Here is a 16,805-nt window from a genome sequence, read left to right as displayed (position 1 = left end):
AGGAGCAAGTTGCAGCCCTGGCCAGCCTGCGTGCATGGGGAGCACCACCCCAGCACAGCCACCTGGTCAGGTAAGCCTTCCAGGGGCATTGCATCAGATCCGCTCACATCAGTCTCCAGAGATGAAACACTCCGGTTCCTGTCTGCAAACTTCTCATTCACCAGTTCTTGGCAGCTTATTTTTCCAAGTGTTTTGTTTCAGGAAACGTGTGTATTTTCTTTTGTACGTTTTGTGGATTTACCACAACTGGTTCTGACAGCTGTTGATTCTGTTAAATGAACACATTATCAAAATCCTCTTTAAAAACCTCAAGCAAAAGTGGACTCAAAAAATAATGGCGAAATGTTTTAATGGAGTTCCAACTGAGAGTTGGTTAAAAAAAAGTATAAATGAAGGTACAGAAGTCTTTTAAGTCAGCACTAGATCTAAACTGAATGTGTGCGCGCGCACGCGTGTGTGTGTATGTGTTTAATGGGGAGAGAGGGGTGTTGCAAATCACCACAAATATTTACACTGTATTCCCTTTGTTCAAATCACATACTTTTAACAGGAAAAGCTGAAACTGCGGCTATTTAAAATTTTAAATATTCAAACGCCTGTAATTAACCATATGAAACAAATTATGTCGCACTTCTCCATACCACACATGCAGAAAATTCTGGTGGTGGATTGGGAGGTGGCAGAGTTGGGGAGGCAACTCCAAGAGGAGGAAAGGATGATGTTTTCATTTTGCTATAGATCAAAGGAGAACAAGAATGGAAACTGTAGCATATCGAGCATTTTTACATTGCTGTCTTTCACACTGGGCTATCTAAGTTTACACAATTCCCCAGACTAGCTGCATATTAAGCTTGCTGTGTACAGCTTTATTATGGTGCGGTGGTGGAAGGAGCATTAATATTCCAGCTCCGCATCTGACAGGGCATTTACATGCGCCCATCTGAGCGGCACCTGAGTGCTCCTCCAAGGTGCAGTAACTGTGCGCCTATTGTAAAGGCAAATGAAGCTCACCTATTCCCTGCTGGGGTCAGAAGTGACCTCACCACCCCCCATGCTTCAAATCCTTCCCTTGCCAACCTAACTCAATGCCATCGCAGAATGACGAATGAGCTCAGAAATAGACCCCAAGTTACTAACCCTGCTAAGAACAGCAAAAGCCTTTGCTGAAATGTTTTAAAAATGCATAGGGAGTGCAGCTGGCCAGTAAAAAGCAGAGAGACAGATTCCAGCGAACCCAATATGGAATACGTTACATTCTAAAACTGATTAGAAATACAGTCTTATGTTTGCTGGCTTCAAATTGAGTTTGGCATCAAGCATACTGGCTTTAATAATGCTGGCATTTTATTATTATTATTATTATTATTTTAAATTTGCCTTTGGTCTCTAGGAGCACATGTGGAGAGCTAAAGCATTCTTATTCGTCAGGTTACATTTCCTGGAAATTAAGTTTGTGACAGAAAATGACTCTAGTAGCAATAATATGGTTCATGCTCAAATTAATTAGGTCATTGTTGTAAAAACTACATGGCAAATTACAAAGGTAAATTTACTGATATTGGCCAGAGCCTCTATACCCTGGAAGTAACAGGGAGAAGCAGTTTAAGGATGCTTATTTACCTGGGTAGGAGGAAAGAATAGAGGAGGGAGGGATACAATGGCCAATTTTCTATTTGTCATTACAAATAAAAGTACTGGTTATTATCCATTAAATTACATGGTCTGAACATATTTATGAACTTTATTAATGTCCTCCAAATTGACACATAATATAAAAACCTGCTTGATTTGAGACAATGTTAAAAATGGGCACTAAGTTAAAATCTTTTTCTTTTTTAATCCTTGTAATAACAACACTGCTGACATAACCATGACCCAAATGAAATCTGAACAAGCAGAAAGGTACTAAAGATCCTTGGTGATTAAATCTGTTTCTAAAAAAGTGGCAAGTTGCCAGGCTGGGTCCAGTTTGATGCTAAGTGCTTTTTATTGCATGAAGCTAGTACTACGGTATGTAAAAACAGACTGGGGCTTGGGTAAATTTTGTCAAATGATTCCTTTGTGCAGTAAAGAGTGTGAACAGACCAACCAAAGTACATTAAATTCACATTGAATGCCGCAATCTCGGTGCATCTCCCTAGCTGTGCTACTTTGGTTCGATTTCATGTTTTCCCCCAAAGGAAAGCCAAACTTTTCTTCCTTTCTTACTGACTAGTGTGCACTGCCACCATTCATCTATTGTTTTCTTTCTTAAAGACTTTCACTTAAGAAATCACGAAATTCTGAAAAATGCTTCCCTAGGATCTGCACGTTTGTTATATACTCCAATTTAGTCCTCCCACATTAGCCAAACTACATTGAGGCTATGGTGTGAAATTAATGATTTTCCAGGACTCGAAAATGTGCCATTAATATGCATCCAACTCTCCTCTTCCCTGAGCTTAAGGTTCGCTGTCCTGACATTGCCTGCACGTTTCTACACCCAGTTGCATTTTCCAGCCCATGGGCAGCTCCACAATTAAATGCCACATTCACTCGGAGAAAGGTGTGCAAAACAGATTTCAGATCCTTTAAAGTAAAAGGCACAACTTGCAACACAAGGAATGGGGTGATTTAAGAAATTAAAGCACTGTTTTTTTAAGCTTTCATAGAATGAACACAGAGAATGGGAGGGAAACTTTCCCCCTCTGCTCCTGTTCTTGAAGTGAATACATATTTGTGTTTCCAATAAAAGGCCATTTTTACATTAACTGTCTGTAACAGCAGGAGACAGAAAAACTAACGCAATCTCTACATCACACACAGGATGATCTTCATATCACGTGGCCCTATTCTCAAAACTATTATTTATAAAAGACAACTAGGAAAATGCACAATGCCTCTTTTCTGTGTCTGACCGAAAGGGTAATGTCTGAAGAACTTTGGGATCTTTGGGATCTTCCACATTTAAAAAATTTTTTTTTTCCTTTTTGGCTTTCCGAAGTAAATTTAGCAGCCATGCGGGCCACCGTGTTTAATTAAGCTTTCAAAAGTCCTCTGACAATGCCAACAATTGTAAGACACTTCTGTGGCTCAATCATGCAATCACTGTGACAGTTCTATTTACAATTTGTCTTAGAGAGAGTTTCTCTGACATTGTACTTTGACAAAACATCCAAGCTGCCAGTTCACAACCTTTCTCGGTCTTATTTACAAATACAGCTTGTATATAGGACTCCCAGACTCATGAACATGAGTCTTTGGGTAGTGGCCTCACAAACACACAGGCTCCCAATGAAAATCCTAGATATATATAAGGAAACAATATTCTCTACTCTCTGGATTCAGAAGGTAAGTAAAATGTTCACCAGTACACTGGAGGTTTTTTTGTTTGTTTGTTGTTTTCTTTTTCAGCTGCCATGCTAAAAATTCACTTCAGAAGTCAGTGGTTTTTATTCAGAATCACTCGAATAAAAAGAAATTAAAAGTAAGTAGTCATACTAGGATACTACAATTTATAGTCTCATTTACAGTCACACCATGAAGCATACAAATACATCCCAAATCCAGTCTGAGCTAGAGAATTAGAATGGGTACAAAAGGAAAAGGCAAGTTGATTTTCTAGATTCTGAAAAGCATGTTATATTTGATTTACCTTTAAGTAACATGCTGATGTATTTCTGTTTTGAATTAGTATTTCTCCCTCCCATTAGAGTAACTGTCTTACATATTTTTATCCAGTGATGAGGCATATTACCTAAGCAAATAATTTTGAAATATCCGATAAAAAGGCCTATGTTCACAATTTTAAGGAGAAAAAAATCATATTTATCAATGGTAGTAGACTTGACTACATTTTATAGCACTGGTCATATTTTCTCCCATTCTCTTAAAAAGCTAACTTCATAACAGCCCAACCCTAATTTGAAGATTTCTGTGTATAATAAGCCAAAACCTCACATCTGACACTGTGGGATTATATTTTTGGCCCTTTCTATAAGTGAACAGCAGTTTCCCATTCACTAGTCTTTGATGAGTATTTCCCCCATCATAAAATAGGAGACTAGAAAACACAGCAACACCCCTATTAAAAGCCCTGACTGCCAGTCACACACAGGCTGCTCATACCTCGTGGTGAATATCTGAAACACAAATACATGCACTGGACCCCACACAATATAACCTGCTCATTTCCAGTTAATGAATACTATTTCAGTGGTCTCAATGGATCACTGTCACGCAATATTTTGAATATTTGAATGAAATGAGAAACCAAACTGATTAACGTCGATGTGTTAACACACGTACATGGGTGAAGTGCTGGAGCACAGACCCATCTATTCGCCAGGTAAAAATCATCGTTTCTTTAAAAAAAAAAAATACTCCTCTTGGAGAGGCCTGTGTACAGTCAAAATACATATCACTTTACTAAGGATTTAAAGAACTCTACTTTATTCTCCTATCTGAAAGCCCCAAATTCTAAGCTTTATTTATCTCAGGAAAATCTGTCATTGTTTTATTCCTGCTTCCTGCCTATAAAATGGCACAGAGCACACTGAGCTCAAATCCAACTTACATCACTTTAATAAAGCCTTTCCTACACAGCGCACTTAAATGACTACCTTTTATGTGGTTGCCAAACATATTCTTCTAGAGATTCATCAATAGATCTCTCTCCTAATATGGAGTATTGCTTCTCCTTTCTTTTTGTGACACAATTTAAATATCTACCGAATGATTATTCTTCTTGTTTCCTTCCTCACCATAAAAAGAAAAGAAGACTTGGAACTGGGAAGACGTGCTGGAGGGAAATGGGCTAGTTGTGCACAGCCGTCTTCCAGAACTTCCCTTCAGAGGCACCTGAGGGCCAAGGCATCTTAATTTATGTGCAATGGTAGAATGTTAATTTCACCATAGGAAACTCTTAATTCATTACTGTGAATTATGAGAAGTCGTGATTCTAGTTACTGACATCTCGCTTTGAGATGTGACCACGCTATTTATGTTCAGCCAATTCCAGGGTGGGAACAGGTGATTAAACACAATGAAAGGAATCAAGACTTTGTAATTATTTGTGCATGAAAGGTTTACCTCACCTGGGTTGCAGCGCTGGTGCACCCACTGAATATCTTAGATACCTTACACTGCTTTTCATCTCAGTGAAATTATTTAGTATTAGCACTCTAAAACATATTTTAAATTTGCTTTCTCTTCTTTTTGCTTTCTTTTGTGTTTGTTTTTGTTTTTGGCAGGGCAGGGTGCTTCTCTAGGCTCTGCTATTGTACCAGGTTTTAAGAAAAAAAAAAAAAAAACCTTTATGACAACCAGAAGTTAAAGAAAATATCTTTTCTTTCCTTATGTAGATTCACAACTATCACAGTAAAAAGCTTTCACTACAGTGCCTTCCCCCCAGCTTTTAGATTCCTCTTCTAAGTACAGAAGCACAGAATTTTGGAGCTGGTTAATCTGAGAGTGAATAACCTACTTGGGACCTCAGTAAGAAGTGTGGTTTTAATTCCTGCTTGACAGACACTGTGTTTTGTCTTTTAAACGAGCAGCTCGATATGTAAATACGATGTTACATCACGCAAGTGTTACTCCATATTTGGTGATTTAGAAAGGCTTTGGATCTCCGAAGTCGACAAATCCCCTTCTGCCGGCTCTTGCTTCATTAATCATGCCTTACGTTTTCCTTCCAGTCACAAGACAGCACATGGAAATGGTCATTGCCATATCCTACTGGGGGGGTGGGGGGGAGCGGGGGTATAAAAGCTTAACCTACATGTCACTTAAGCTAAATGTGGTGGAGTCTAGAAAAATATTTTGTAAATGCAGCTTCTCTGGTACAGATTTCTCGTTTCACTAAATGAAAAGTATCTGAGTGTTATTGCAGGAAGCATTAAAATAAAAAAGAAGAAAGAAAGAAAGAAAATGCCACGTTTGATTTTAATGATCAAATTCCAGAGGGGAAAAGGAGAAATAATACGACATTTAATCCCCTCTGGACCACTGACCTACTACAGTTCAACTCTGTGGTCAAACTAGGTCAGAAAGACAAGTTTCAGTGAATCAACTGATTATACACACTCTTTCCTAAAACTGAACAAACCTTCTGCCTTTTAGGGAAGGGGGCAAGGGGGAAACAGAAGAAAGGGATCCATCAACAGTCTTGGTATTTTTGGCACCATGGACTCTGCATTTACTCTGTCTTGTGTGCTAAATCACTGTTGTTTCACAAAAACACGTTTTAAAGGTCACTATATAGGGCTGCTGTTTATCACTTAGAGCAGGGATTTAAGTCCCTCTGTTAGCCCGCTAATTCTTTTTCCCCGTGAGCTCCTGAGAAACCCACACACCTAGCTACCTCTCTGCTAAAATTAACCGAAAGGAGAGCTGTTGAATATGGGTATATGTTTTTCCAATAGAATTTTTACGTTGTGTTATAGCAGAAACAGGGGAAGTCTGGACTGGACATTTGTAAGGGTGACATGTGGTTGTGTAAACCACAAACAAAATCAAGATACATCTGTCAAAACCACATCAGAGACAAGAGAGAGCACAGAGAAGCATTTATCATTTAGCTGAGGAGGCAGGCTGCAGGGAGCAGCCGTTCCTGTCAAACCAACCTTTTGAAATTTCCAACATGCCCTTAAACTTTTCGAGTAAGCATGTCTGTGCGCTTCAGCAACTGCCCTCTCTACTCTGGCCTGGCCAGTCGAAAATGGCATCTTAAAGTCAAGGTCACAGTGTCATCCCACCACGGGGCTGTGTTTAATTACAGCCCCATACGGGCTGACAGCCAATATGGATCCAAGGCTAGCCCTGAAGCTCAGTTAACTCTTTCTAGCCATTCCAAAACATCCTGCAGCCCACCCCACTTCATGGAAGCCTTGAGAACTAACTGTACCCCTAGGGAGGTCTGACCAGGTATTCGGACTCAAAGAGGTCATCGGCCGAACCACCAAATGTCTGCATGGCCACTTCTGCCTCTGACTTGTCACCATGACTGGAAATTGACAGTGGAAACTGGGCCACGTAGAGTAAGGTTCAACACTTAAAAATGAGAAGGGGAGAAAAAAAAGAAAAGAAGTTCAGCATCAGTAGATCCAGAGAGAGGGCATCAGGTGTGTGTACCATCTACATCTGACTCAGTGAAGTGGAAAATATTTATTTTTTGTGTGTTCTGGATGTAAGCAATAGGAATGATTATTTTAAACATTACAGGGCTGTCAGGGACAGTCACATGGAGAAATACAGAAAGCACTTCACCACTCCTTAGTGCTTAGCTACAGCACCTCTGTAAATGAAAAGAAAACATGCAAACAGCTTTTCTCCTTGCTTCTCATTTACCTGCTATGTGTTCCTGTTTGGGGCAAATTCCTCTAGATGACGTTGATAAACAATCGTCATCCTCTGGCGTGACCTGGATGCCAACCTCCACGGGATTGGATGCTTTTTTCATCTCGATTGGTGAAGGGGAAGGTGGCTTATCCACAGCTTTTTCTAAGCAGAGGCTGCCATTGCATTGTTTCCGTTTGTGCTCGATAAAAATAAGAATGTCCCCCAATGGGAAGTTCATCTGGCACTGCCCACACGTGAGGAGGTCATGGTCCCCTTCTGGAGCTCCCAAAGGGCCGTGGTCCGGTTCATCATCTGTAAGAATGGCTTCAAGAGGTTCGGCTGTGGTTGGAGAAACAAAAGCACAATTATTAGAGCTCCAGAGAAGAGAGAAAAGGGGGAAATACATTCTCAACCCCATCCCATCCCACCACATTATATAAAGTGTTTCTAGGCTCCTTCATATAATACCCAGAAAACGTGAGCACCTAAAACATGTAAGGATGTGAAGATTATCAACAAGAAAGCAAATTTATCAATGAGACAAATCATCATATATTTAAAGAAAACTCTCTGACTTCCCTAACTCCTGAGAAAACATACATACACACACACACACACACACACACACTATAAACTGTGTTTGGTTTGCGAGTTTAGAAACAATGTTGAGTGTTAAATAAATCCTTAAGACAGGGAATATAAAGAAAGCTTAAATAATAACTACCCCCAAAACTGGTAAAAACATGTACTGAAACCAAATTTGTTTCTTTTTTCCTATAGACTAAGTTGTCCATTGTGCCAAAGAATAAAAAAGGAGAGGTGAATAAACACACACACCCTTTGTGTGTGAATGTATATACTCCTAAGTATACAGAGACATAGCTTCATAAATTAGAAAGCTACTATATCACACAGAAAATGTGCCACATTTACACCATCATAATAAGAAAACGACTGCATTCACCTGTGAAACGGATCTAAATAATAATCATAATGCAGCATAATTCATACTGCCAAAAACCTTTCTGATCTCACTCTCAGCAGTGCCACAAAATCAAAGAAATACCAAATTCACTGGCAATTCTTCTCAGACACATTAGCTAAATGGGATACTTTTGAGTACTTAAGAAAATAAGCCAATTAGTCATTTTTTCATTCTGAAGAAAGGAATGCCTAAAATATTCTAAACATGTTTGCACTTGGTGGCCTCCATCACATAAAAATCAGAATGGTCAAGCAAACGCCACATTTCAGAACAAGGCTGAGAAGTCCTTTCTTTAGACTTGAAATACTTCGCCTAATGTTGTCAAAGTTGACTAATTTTCTGAATGAGCTCCAAAACGCTTCATTATGGGACTATTTCTACACACATAATCACCAGCGGATGGTATAACAAGGTAGATATGTCTTTCATTCCTGTTTCCTTTTTTTTTTTTTAACTTTGCACCAAAATACTCCAGCATCTCATTTGAACAGCTTCTATCATTTTTTTAACCTTCCAAAGAGGAAAAGAGAGTTGGTTAAGTCTCTGCTCCTGAAACCGTATGCTTACTCTATCAAAAAAAATCACAAAATACAAAACACATCCAGGATGCTGCCAGTTAATAAAACTGAAGCAGAAAATGTACAAGTCTTAAACAGTTAATCAGTCTGACCTTCTTTAGCAAGCTGCCAATTTCACATTTAATGAACTTAAAGCCACAGAGAATCAAAAAATAGATTTTAATTTGAGTGTAGAATATTGGAACCGATTTTGATAAAGTGCAAAAATCCAGTGAACTCAGGTTAAATTTATTTCAACCCTACCCAGGCTGAATATTGAGGGGGAAGATCTGGAGTAACTCCCAGATGTGCTGGGTGAAATAATATTGAGAGAGCCCTGCCTAGCTGCACCTGTGCTCAAGTAGGACATGTCATAATTTCTAGCCTCTGGTACTCCTCCTAATTTAACATAAGGTCACCACAGGAATATGAAGGTTATATTCCCACTAATAAAGGCAGCAAGGTAAGCACTTATGTTTCTTTGCCCAACATACTGACCAAAAGATAAATACAAAATACACATGCATGCTTTTTAAATAAAAGGAGATAAGCGGAAGTGCTTTTGCATTATGCCTCTATGTCATTTTTCTCCTACATTTGCTTTCATTTTGACCAAGTGAGGAACCGAATAGGGAAGTCATCTCCAAGATCACTGCTATTTGAATTAAGGATTTTTAAGTACACATTGACAAATGTGGCTTTTTTTACTGTTGTTGTTCAGCACTAACTACAAGTTCTGAGGTTCACAGATTAAAGAAAGACTCAGAGATAATATTTTGCTTTATTAAAGTTAGTACTACTTAGAACCTTTGCAAAAAAAATCTTTTTTAAACTCCACCATTAAGATTCTTTTTTTTTATCCCCAAGGCCTGACATATTTCTGAAAGTGGAAATATTATTTAGGAGCAAAAGGAAATATTCTCCTAGGTATCAAATAGTTAAAGGTAATGCGGTGCAAACAGACTTGGTTAAAGTCTTCTAAATGTAGTGACTGAACTGATTTACAATCAAAACCAGGAAATGAAGTGGTAATTCAGAGGTTGCTGATTACACCTCCACATTTCACCTAATTAATTTTATAGGAGGCAAAGTTCTTGAAAATAACAAGATGATCAAATGTACAGATATAAAACCTGTAACCTCAACATTTTCTATGCTCTTAACGTAAATTATTGCTAATTAACAAGAATTATATCCTAATGTATGAAATACGTCTAACATCGGGCTTCTTGCAAAACATTTGGCTAGTAATGTTCAGAGAAATACCAAAACGTGTTCTTATTATTGCTGCTATATTATTAAAAATGAGACGAAGTGGGGCACAAAGAAAATATGAAAATACCATTCTCTTGGTGTAGTCTACTGATTTGCATTGACATCTTTTCTCAGTGGTAATCAACATTTCCTTTCTGGGCATCTGATAATTTCTCTGTATTTTAATGCAAATTCCTCTTTCCCTAAAAACATTCCTAACCTCAGCCATTTTACCCCCTCCCTCAATTCAACTCCATCCTCTTTCGCCCCCACAATACCATCGTTTCTAAGCTTTGGCCTAAACCTCCCGCTACAAAGCGGGGAGTCCAGGATTGAAGTGGAAGGGAGTGGGCAAATAATCATAATAATTAGCCGCGAATTCTCTACAAGAGGAGAAAGAAATAGAAAATAAAATGCTTCTGCGTTGAAACAGCAAAACAGACTGGAACGTCTCAATGCCCCAGCGGCTGACTGAGATCTCCTTCCTCTCTGCAGTTGCAAAGGAATAAATTTAAAGAAAAAAAAAAAAAAGCTTTAGAAGAAATGTAGGGAAGGAGCGAGGGAAACGAGGGCTGCTGGGGGAGGGGGAGGGGGAAAAGGAGCTATGCCTTCAAGTTTGCTTTCCAAGTCCTTCCTTTTGATTGTCTTAACAGGGTAAGGAAGCACACCAAGTCTGAAATGTGGAGAGGAAAAGCAAAGAAACAAAAGCGAAGGCTAGGGCGACAGGCCCGGGGCAGGGGGCCCGGCGGGGGCGGGCTTTGCCGAAAGTGAAGTTGGGCGCCGGGACTCTGAGGCACAAAGCAAGAAGCTTGCTGGCTGCAGGCTCCGGCCGCGCTCGCTGCAAACACGTGCAGCGGCGGCTGCCGGGCCGTGGGGCGCGGGCCAGGCCGGGAGGCGACCGGCAGCCAGGGGCCCCTACTGCCGCCTCCACCGCCGTCCAGCCCGGCCTCAGGGTGACCACCGTTCCCCGGCCCCGCCAGTTGGAGAAATGGGAAGTGAGGCTTGGAAAACTCGGCTGGTTAACCTGGTGCAGTCTCGGTATCACCACACACACCTCTCAAGCGCGGGCCCCGAAATTCATTCTGTGTCCCCGGGCTTACACTTTTTACTTTGGGGGAATCTCTGCAAATGCGTTTCTCCCGCAATTCCGGGCACGAGTGTGCGCAGCGCGTCGGCAGCGGCTGCTGCGGTTATTCATTATTAATGATGCTGCTAGCCCGCATCATTATGATGATAACTATTACTATTGTTGTGATTTCGGGCTCCGAGGCGAGAGCTGCAGGAGGCGGGGGAGCCAGAGGTCCGGCTGCAGAGCCGCCGTGCAAGCCCAACGTAGCCGCCGTTGTCCGTGCTTTGCGCAGGGGTGTTGGGGTAGAAGAAGTGAACCGGGAGACCTAAGTGCAAACTTGCTGGATCCCGCCCTTTGGCCTTGCCTCGAAAGCTGAGAGTGCGTACTCCCCTTTTCCTTCCTACCAAAAATGCCCGCCCCAAAAGAAAGCGAAAACTGCACCCCACTCAGCGCCCGGCGCACCGGGTTGTCGACCGCGCTCCCGAGCGCTTCTCCGCAGCCCTGGCCAGGAGCATTTTTAAAGTCAAAATGAAGAACAAAGACATAAGGGGTGATGGGGGGAGAAAGGGAATTCTGCCTAACAGTCCGTTTCCCCCACCCCCACCCTCGCAAAGCTCGTCCCTCCCCGGCCGAGAAACGCAGAGCAGGGAGTGGGGGAGGCTCTGGTACAGGTTCAAGTTCGCTGAGCTTTCTTGATCTTGTTCTGCCTCCTAGCGACCGAATGGCTCAGTCAGCCCAAGAAGCGGAGGATTGGGGGGGAGGGGGGTCTTGAAGACCGGAATGGCTCCCGCCCCCTCTGCGCACCCAGAAAATGAGAAAGAAGCGGCCCCCGCACCCCCTCCATACTAGTCCCTTAACCCAAAAACCGCAATGAGACAAGGCTAGAGGCCGGCTAAACCCACCCAGCCTGGAGTGTCCCGAGATGGACCCGGGAGTGGGTGGGGGACAAGGGAGCAGCCCGGACTGCACGCCTCAGTCGGTCCTTTGAGCCCCCAGTGCATCCTTCCGAAGAAGGGCCGGGCTTTCCCGAGTCCTGCGAACACTGCCCTTCCTTCCCGCCGGTACCTGGCCGGGCTGTAACTTCACACCGCCGCGCGCCGCGTCTGCTCCGCATCCGGCGCGGCCGGGGGAGTGGGGGGCGGGGGAGAGCGACGAGGGAGGGATGCGCGGGGGTGGGGAGAGGGAGGGCCCCGCAACGTGCCGGGGCGGGGGAGCTTCCGAAGTGTGTGACAAGTTCCAGGGCCTAGTGAAAAATTCAACTCCCTATGCGCACCCCCCAACCCTTTAATAAATACAAAATTGGGTATAGGTGGTGGTTTTAAATTGCATCAAAAATTAAAATAAGGGTCACAAATGAGGAGGGGAAGGGATGTGGGCCCTCTCACGCCTTTCTTTCCCTGGCTGCCAAACTTTCCAAAGTGCCCACCGCCCGCCTTTCCAGACGCACTCTGTTAGCCAGGACCCAGTAACCCACCACCCCATAAAGACTCAAAAGGACCACCGCCATCCCCTCACCGCTGACCAAGACAGGCCCTGGTTAGAGGGCAGGAACTCAAGGGTGGGGTGCACGGAGTACCGGGATCCAGCACTCCCCCAACACACAGTCGCACATACTACTCTGCCCACCACCCCACCCCCCCATCTCACCCCCCCCCCCGGCCTGGCAGCGCTCGGGAGGCGGGGGCTAGTGGCCAGACCCAGTGGGAGGGGGGCAAGGAAAGCACGTGGTGACCTCCCCGCGGTCCGGAGCTATGGACAAGAACGTCCGGGGGCGGGGGGAGGGGGCGGCAGACGCGCTTTTTCAATTGCTTTGAAAAATAAAAATGCTTCACAAAGCTGAGTTTCTCCCCAGCCGATTTCGCAGTCTGGTGGGCTGGGAGAAGGTCTGGGCATTGTGCTGGGGGTGAAAGTGCACTGTGGACCCGGCTGGCGCGGAGTCGCCGCTCGGCCTGACGCTGTGCGGGCGGGCAGACGGCTGGCGCGGGGTGGGCGATCTCGAGCAGGGCGGGGGCGCGGCGAGGCCCGGCGAGGCCCGGGCGAGGCCCGGCCGCCGCCGCCGCCCGCTCCCGGGCTGCCGCGCCGCGCTCGGTCCTCTGTCTGTTTGTTGGCAGGAGGCTCCCGCACACGCGGTGCTTGTAAACATTCAGACACGAGATTTTTCCCAATCAAAATCCACTTCCACTTTTTTTGAAAATCTTCCAAAAAATAGTAAGAGGAGGGAGTTCCTCGCTCCCTCTCCATGCCGCCGGCGCTCTAAGTTTGCAATCAAAGGGGTTTTGGGGAAGGGGGTAATTGTATTTTTCCCCCTCTAATAGAGATTGCGATTTTTGAAGGGGGGGTGGGGGAGTCAAAGAGGAGAGCGTTGCAGAAAACGGCTGGCTGAGCGTTTGGCTTCTGTTTGGGGGCAAGAAATTTTACATCCTTTTGCCTTGTTTTATTTTTGTTTTTATTTTTATTTTATTTTTCACGTCTTTTCGCCGCCACTGAGGTTCGTCTGGGATGGGCGGGCAGCGGGAACCCAGGCGGCGGCGGCCCGAGCGCCCTCCCTCCATCCCGCTCGCCCTGGGCCCTTGCTGCTGCACTTCAGCGGCGGAGGCGCGGAAGGGCAAGCGCGAGGAGCCGGCACAAAAGGCAGCGGGACAAACACCCACCTCGGGCCGGAACAAAAGGCGGCAGCGCCGGCCGAGACTCCCGTCCTTCCCGGTCGTCAAGCTCTCCCAGCCGCCGCGGCCCCTCTCCACACTCGGCAGACTCCAGAGCGCCGGGGGGCCCCCCTCCCACAATCCCACTTTCTCACTATTGTGGAGATGACTACTTTCCTCCTGATGCACACTTGTCCGTGAGCGCGCTGCTGTCCGAGGGCCAGTCTCACCTCTTTTCTCCCAGGGAATTGTTTTTTTGGCTTGGGCTCCCTCCTCCCGCCCCGTTTTCCTTCCTTTGGTGAGTGGAAGCAACCCCCCTTTTCCCCTCCAGCTCCCTCCTCTAGGTTTGCAAGAGAGTTGTTCGCATCCATAGCATTGTTCATTATTTTGCAAAATTGAAGGGGAAATCATTGCATTCCTTTTCGAAAAGCGAAATAAAGCAGCGGAAAGCATGAAAGAGGAGGAGTCAAATTTTTGTGAATTAAATAAAAATTAAAAGGTGCGTGCTATCCCAAAAGTGTACGTACGGCTGTGGTTCGGGATAGGATGAGGTTTGTTTTTTGTTTGTTTGTTTGTTTTTCTCCCTTTAAGCTCTTTTACCCCGACTCTCGGAGGTTCATCTCGTGAAAAAATTAAAAAATGCATGCACACACCCCTCTCTCCCCCTCGCTCTTACTTCTCGTCCTGCGCGCTCTCGTGATTATTAATAATTATTATTACTATTATTGGGTTACTTACGCGAGAATTCCCGTTTGCTTAAGTGCTGGGGTTTGCCTTGCTTGCGGCGAGACATGGTGGGCTGCGGGGCGGGCGGCGGCGGCGGCGGCGGCGGCGGCGGGCGGACGACGGCTCGGTTCACATCGGGAGAGCCGGGTTAGAAAGAAGGAGACTCCAGAGAAAATATCTTCATCAGTGCCTTTTGACATCCAAAATAAATTAGAAATAATACAAAGATGGCGCAGGGAAGATGAATTGTGGGAGAGCCGTCATGGCTTTTTTTTTTTTAAGAAAAAAAAAAAAAAGAGAGAGAGAGAGAGAGAGGAGAGAGATAGAGGGAGAGAGAGAGAGAGAGAGATGAAAAAAATGGCAAAAGCCCCCCTGAGCTGCAAGTTCAAGTGCGGACGTGACGTCCCTGCGAACTTGAACGTCAGGAGTCTGGATGGACAGAGACACACAAAACATGGGCAGGGCGAGCAGGAGAGAAGGGGAGGAGGGAAGGGGAAGCTCACACCAATGGACACACATCAGGGGCTGGACATGAAAAAGAGACCAGGACAAGCCAATGGCCAGTGCGGGGCGGGGGAGGTGCGGGGCGGGGGGCTCCGCAGACGCCAGACGCGGCCCCCGGGGGAGGGGCGGGCGGAGGGGAGGGGGCGCTGGGGCCGCGGGCTCACCAGTGGCCGCAGCTAGCGCCGTGGCGGCAGCGTGGCCGGGAGAGAAGAAAGGGGCGGCCGGGTTGGGGGGGGAGCAGGGTGGGGGGAGCGAGACGTGCGCCCTGCTCCCCCCCCGGACGCGGACCCTAAAATGAAAGATTACTTAAAAAAAAAAAAAAAAAAGGCACCACCCCACCGCCCGGCTGCAGCCTGGGTCCCGGGAAGCGCGGGCGGAGGGAAGCCAGGTAGAGTTGCTCCCGGACACCCTCCTCTGTGCGCACACCCACTTCCCCTCACCGCCGCGCGGCTGCTGCGCTCGCTCCCCGCGTGCGGACGCCCAGGGCTGCAGTGAAAGCCCTGAGCTCGGGGCTGCGCTCGGGAAACTTTGCCTGAGGAGAGGATAGCAAAGAAAAATCACCCGAAGTTTAGAGCTGAGCCTCCAAGTTACAGCTCCGCAGCGGGCGAGGGGAGGCGGGAGGAAGCGCGCAGCAAAACGGAGTCCAGCCCAAGTTTGGAGGGTTGCGGGTCCGGAAAGGCAGCTCCGGGGCCTGTAGGTGCCTGGGCAGCCTGGAGAGAGGGGGCAAGGGCGAGAGAGGCGGCGCAGGCCCGGGCTGGAGGGCACCCCCAAGGCCGAGCCGGGGGCGAGGCCGGGGGAAAGCTGGGATCTGAGCGCCCAGACAAGTGATTGGGTCTGAATGAAACTGGGAGCACGGACTCGAGGCTCCCAAGGGTCGTAAATAGAAAGGACAAGGAATAAAGAACGAGGAGCCAGACTCGGGGCACGTTCCAGCCCCCAGAGGGGAGCGCCGCGGCCCGGGGCGAGGAAGGCGCCGAGGCGTCCACCTCACCGAGCGGCCGCGGGCCAGAGGACAAAGCACGGGTAGTCCTGAGAGTTCCAGTCCCTGGGAACGTGCTCCGGCGCCGCGGGACGTCCTCGGGCCGGGTCCCAGGGATGGACACACCCCCTCCCACTCAAGAGCAACTGCTAAAGCACAGAGGAATGGAAAGAAAAATGTTTCTTACAGGCCGGGTACAACTATTCCTGTGCTGTTACCCGGGGAAAGAAAATGGGGAATGGAGAGAGAGGGACTGGCTCCCAGGAGCAGCGGGGAGACCACGGTGGTGGGGTGACCGCCCTGGGTCAACGCCGTGCTGCTCAGGCGCCCAGAGCCAAGGCGCACAGCCTGGAGCCTGCAGGCCCCTCCGGCCTTTCTACAGACGTTCCCGGGAAATTAAAGAAGACCTGTTGGAAATAAACCCCTGTCTCTTTAATGCACACACGCGCTCGCGCGCGTACACACACACACACACACACATACACAGCGCGCGCGCGCGCGTGCTGCCGCTGTCAAAAAGCGGGCTTCACTCTGGCGTGGGATACTTTCAGTTTTACGTAAAATGTACAGCAACAGCACCCCCTGCGATTGGAAAGTTTATCCAGAAACGTGTCTGCAAAGTCCCCCGGCGTCTCCCGCCTCCCAGCCTGCCTGCGCCACCCTGTAGCCTCAGCCACCGCCGCCGAGACCGCGCTGCGATTCCAAATCAGGAAGGGCGGGGGGCGGGGGGGAAGCAAACTGACTCAAGTCTAAAGGAGGCGCGGAGGGT

The 16,805-nt window shown here is 46.5% G+C and overlaps 1 protein-coding gene across 8 annotated transcripts in view; it reads right to left on the bottom strand.

Moving 5' to 3' along the window:
• Positions 1-15,642, bottom strand: part of BCL11A (BAF chromatin remodeling complex subunit BCL11A) — a 101,192-nt gene extending 85,550 nt beyond the window's left edge. For 5 of the 8 annotated variants that reach the window (XM_021699262.2, XM_021699263.2, XM_044919113.1 and 2 more), the window contains exons 1-2: positions 14,566-15,030; positions 7,330-7,659 (exon numbers count right to left, since the gene is read on the bottom strand). In XM_021699262.2, the coding sequence (XP_021554937.1) occupies positions 7,330-7,659; positions 14,566-14,620 (385 nt within the window). In that variant the 5' untranslated portion in view covers positions 14,621-15,030. Of the gene's footprint in view, positions 1-7,329; positions 7,660-12,250; positions 12,303-14,565; positions 15,031-15,221; positions 15,268-15,618 lie in introns of those variants that run through there. The other 3 variants (XM_021699261.1, XM_021699260.1, XM_044919111.1) reach the window with 3 other exon arrangements.
• Between the last annotated feature and the right edge of the window lie 1,163 nt (positions 15,643-16,805).

The sequence above is a fragment of the Neomonachus schauinslandi genome, chromosome 10 (genome assembly GCF_002201575.2).
Source record: "Neomonachus schauinslandi chromosome 10, ASM220157v2, whole genome shotgun sequence".
In the NCBI taxonomy this organism is placed as follows: Eukaryota; Metazoa; Chordata; class Mammalia; order Carnivora; family Phocidae; genus Neomonachus; species Neomonachus schauinslandi.
This window is presented reverse-complemented; position numbering and strand designations above follow the sequence as displayed.